The sequence below is a fragment of the Moschus berezovskii genome, chromosome 13 (assembly GCF_049115385.1).
Source record: "Moschus berezovskii isolate FMDL1 chromosome 13, NW_MosBer_1.0, whole genome shotgun sequence".
Classification (NCBI taxonomy): Eukaryota; Metazoa; Chordata; class Mammalia; order Artiodactyla; family Moschidae; genus Moschus; species Moschus berezovskii.
This window is the reverse complement of record NC_142472.1, coordinates 77,058,692-77,061,738: the sequence shown is the minus strand read 5'-3', so window position 1 is coordinate 77,061,738 and position 3,047 is coordinate 77,058,692. Positions and strand designations below refer to the sequence as shown.

At 48.4% G+C, this 3,047-nt stretch overlaps 1 protein-coding gene across 1 annotated transcript; it reads right to left on the bottom strand.

The window, feature by feature from the left end:
• Nucleotides 1–892: 892 nt before the first annotated feature.
• On the bottom strand, nucleotides 893–2,306 carry LOC129556587 (phosphatidylinositol 5-phosphate 4-kinase type-2 beta). Its single transcript, XM_055426810.2, has one exon. The coding sequence runs from the start codon at nucleotides 2,212–2,214 to the stop codon at nucleotides 964–966; it is 1,251 nt and encodes a 416-aa protein (XP_055282785.2). The 5' UTR covers nucleotides 2,215–2,306; the 3' UTR covers nucleotides 893–963.
• Between the last annotated feature and the right edge of the window lie 741 nt (nucleotides 2,307–3,047).

Sequence of the window (3,047 nt, the reverse complement as noted above, 5' to 3'; positions counted from 1 at the left end):
AGAGTTAGGAATAAGTGAGAACAAAATTTTATAACATATCCACCCCATAAAATTGTCTCATTATCCATATTACTCCCATTGTGGTTCTCCCTTCTTATAGTTTCCATTTGGTTGTAATGACCCTTTAGGAGGTATTGGCAGCTTCAGTGGCGGTAGAATGAGGATTGGCACACGTCACACGGCACCACGTAGCTGGGAAGATGTCAACCAGATGAGACGACTTCATCCGCATGCTGTTCTTAGAGCTTGAGTCACATCTACTCACTGAAGTATGGTTACAGTAAAGCAATGAGACTGGATAGATAGGTGGATGGATGGATGGATGGATGGATGGATGGAGACAGACGATGGTAGATGGATGGATATGAATGAAAAAGATAGAGAGAGAAACACAGAACTAAGAGTTAAAACATTCCATTCAAACTTCCCCTCTGCACTTCCCTCAAGCAAGCCAGGTATCCCTCTGAAGTCTCAGCCTTCTAAAAGCAATAATGTGTTATGAGAAGCTCATAAAAAATGTAAGAGGAAACATTATAATAATCTGAAAGTACAGTTAAAAGTTTATCAATTAATATTGTCATAGGTCTAAAAACTATCTTTTTTTTTTTTTTTGGAGCAATGAAATTTCAGAAACAAAACCCAAATAAACCCAGAAAATCATCTCTAGCCCCAAGGTATCTTAAAACGTTACAAGGTAACAAAAACACCTTTCTAACCTAAGTCAAATGGGGGGAAATCAAGGGTAAGCAGATGAGGCTACATCCTGTGAGCACAGGCAGGCATGGCACATCCCCTCCTGCTAAAGTCTCTCTCGGTGTCACAGGCTGCAGTCACGTTGCTAAAGCCCTCCCCGACCCCCACTCTGCTCCCCGCCTTCCCATCTAGCCCAGATAACACCTTCTCTCTCTTCCAATCCCCGACCCCACATCCAGCATTCTGGCTCTGGCTGAAGGTAGAAGATAACTACGTCAGGATGTTGAACATGAACTCCTTGAAGCGCTTGGAGTACTGCTCAGGGTTCACAGTCGAGATCTCGGCCCCCGCCCCACGTTTCACTGTTTTGGCAGCGTGTGCAGCTTTCTTCTTAGCATCATATGGCGTGAGGATATCAATGATGGCCATGAAATACACCTCCTTCTTGGGGGCACTTTCATGGCTCTTCATGGCATAGACGTCAACAGAGGGGTCAAATTCCCCGGGTCCAAAGAACCGGGGAAAGCTGAGGAGGTTGCCCGGGCTGTCTGGAGGCGTGCCGTAGGAGCAGAGCAGGCTGCCGCCCACCCCATCGTTCTCACACTCCTCATCCTCCGCCCGCTCCTCTACCTCCATCTCCTCCTGCTCTGCCCGGTCCACGTCGTGGATGCCCACCAGCAGGCTGTAGTCCATGATCTTCAGCTGGGCCAGGAACTCGACGTCCCGTTTCAGTTTTTCCAGGAAGTTCTTTTTACTTTCTTCTCCCACGTGTAGCTTCTGCCCTTCGTTGAGGAAGTCATTGTCTTTGAAGGTTGGCAAGTCCTTGGCCTTCTCCTTGTCACTCGCTTCTCTGGCAACAGTAGAACCCTTGAGGTCGTACTTGCGATGTACAGTGAGCCGATGGCTGAAAACGTTCCTGGTGACCACCATGTAGGTTTCCACACCATCCACGGTCAGGCGGTACATGCCCAGGAACTGTGGCAAAAGGGTATTGCCATGACACTCCACTATGAACTGATGGTATTTCTTTAAGATGTTGTGCATCTCAGCCACATCCTCACTTGAGACAGTCTTGATCACAAAGCGCCGGTCATAGGTAGTGAGGAAACGTGTGCCACACCGGCCCTGGCTGTCACTGTTGATGGGGGCGCTTCGTGTCACTGAATTCTGGTAATCCTGATCGTCAATCCCAAACCTCTCCCGGAGATTTCGGAACACCATGGGGCAGTACTCCTTAAACTTGAAGCGGCTGGGGAGGTTCTCTTTACTGAAGAGATGATTGTCCACCTTGATCTTGCTGTAGGCTTTGAAGTCATCTGGCATTAGCATGACAGGGACAGGGACATTGCTCAGCTCATTGATCGTGTGGTTCACCCCCCACATCAGGACGCTGAGGATCGGCTCGCTGGCCCGGAATAGCTTCACTTTCTGGCACACGAAATGCTTCTTCTTGGTCTTGGTCTTGCTGGCGCTGAGTGGCGCCACCGCCACCGCCGTGGTGCTGGTGCAGTTGGACGACATGCCCGGGGCGGCGGTGGCGGCGGCGGCGGCAGCGAAAGTGGGGGCGGCCGAGACAGCGCACGAGCCAGCGGTCCCAGGCCTCCCCCGGACCGATCCCCACCCCCCGCTCCCTCACCGCGCCATGGTCGCGCCCTAAAAACTATCTTTTAAACTGGAAACTCTCACCCTTTATCTTAGCCAAAGAAAGAATTTTGGCCTTGGCAAAACCAACCTTCTCCAGAAGGGAATGTGTTAGCCGGAGTTGAGAGGCCAGTGAGGACTGTAGCGGCATGGAGCAGGGGAGGTGGAGAGCGGGGGAAGAAGCTGGGAGTCACAGAGAAGCACTGGGTCTGCAGAGTGCTCACGCAAGCCCTAACCTCCTTCCTCCCTGTTTCCATCACACGCCAAAGGGTTTTCATCAGCCCTGCTCAGGACAGTGCATTTGACCAGCTTTCCCACCCTAAGAAGTGAAACGAAATATTTGTCATCAGAAAAGTATTAGAGCTAATCAATGAATTTAGTAAAGCCACAGGATACAAAATTAATATACAGAAATGCCTTGCATTCCTATACACTAATAGTGAAAAATCAGAAAGAGAAAGTAAGGAAACAATCTCATTCACCATTGCAACAAGAAGAATAAAATACCTAGGGAAAAAAAACCTACCTAAAGAGGCAAAAGACCTATGCAGAAAACTATGAGACACTGATACAAGAAATCAAAGACAACACAAACAGATGGAGAGATATACCATGTTCTTGGATTGAAGGAATCAATATTATGAAACTGACTATACTACTGAAATCAATCTACAGATTTAATGCAATCCTTATCAAATTACCAATGGCATTTT

Excerpts from the sequence above, each read along its gene's own strand:
- LOC129556587 (XM_055426810.2), bottom strand. The coding sequence starts at position 2,214 with ATGTCGTCCAACTGCACCAGCACCACGGCGGTGGCGGTGGCGCCACTC.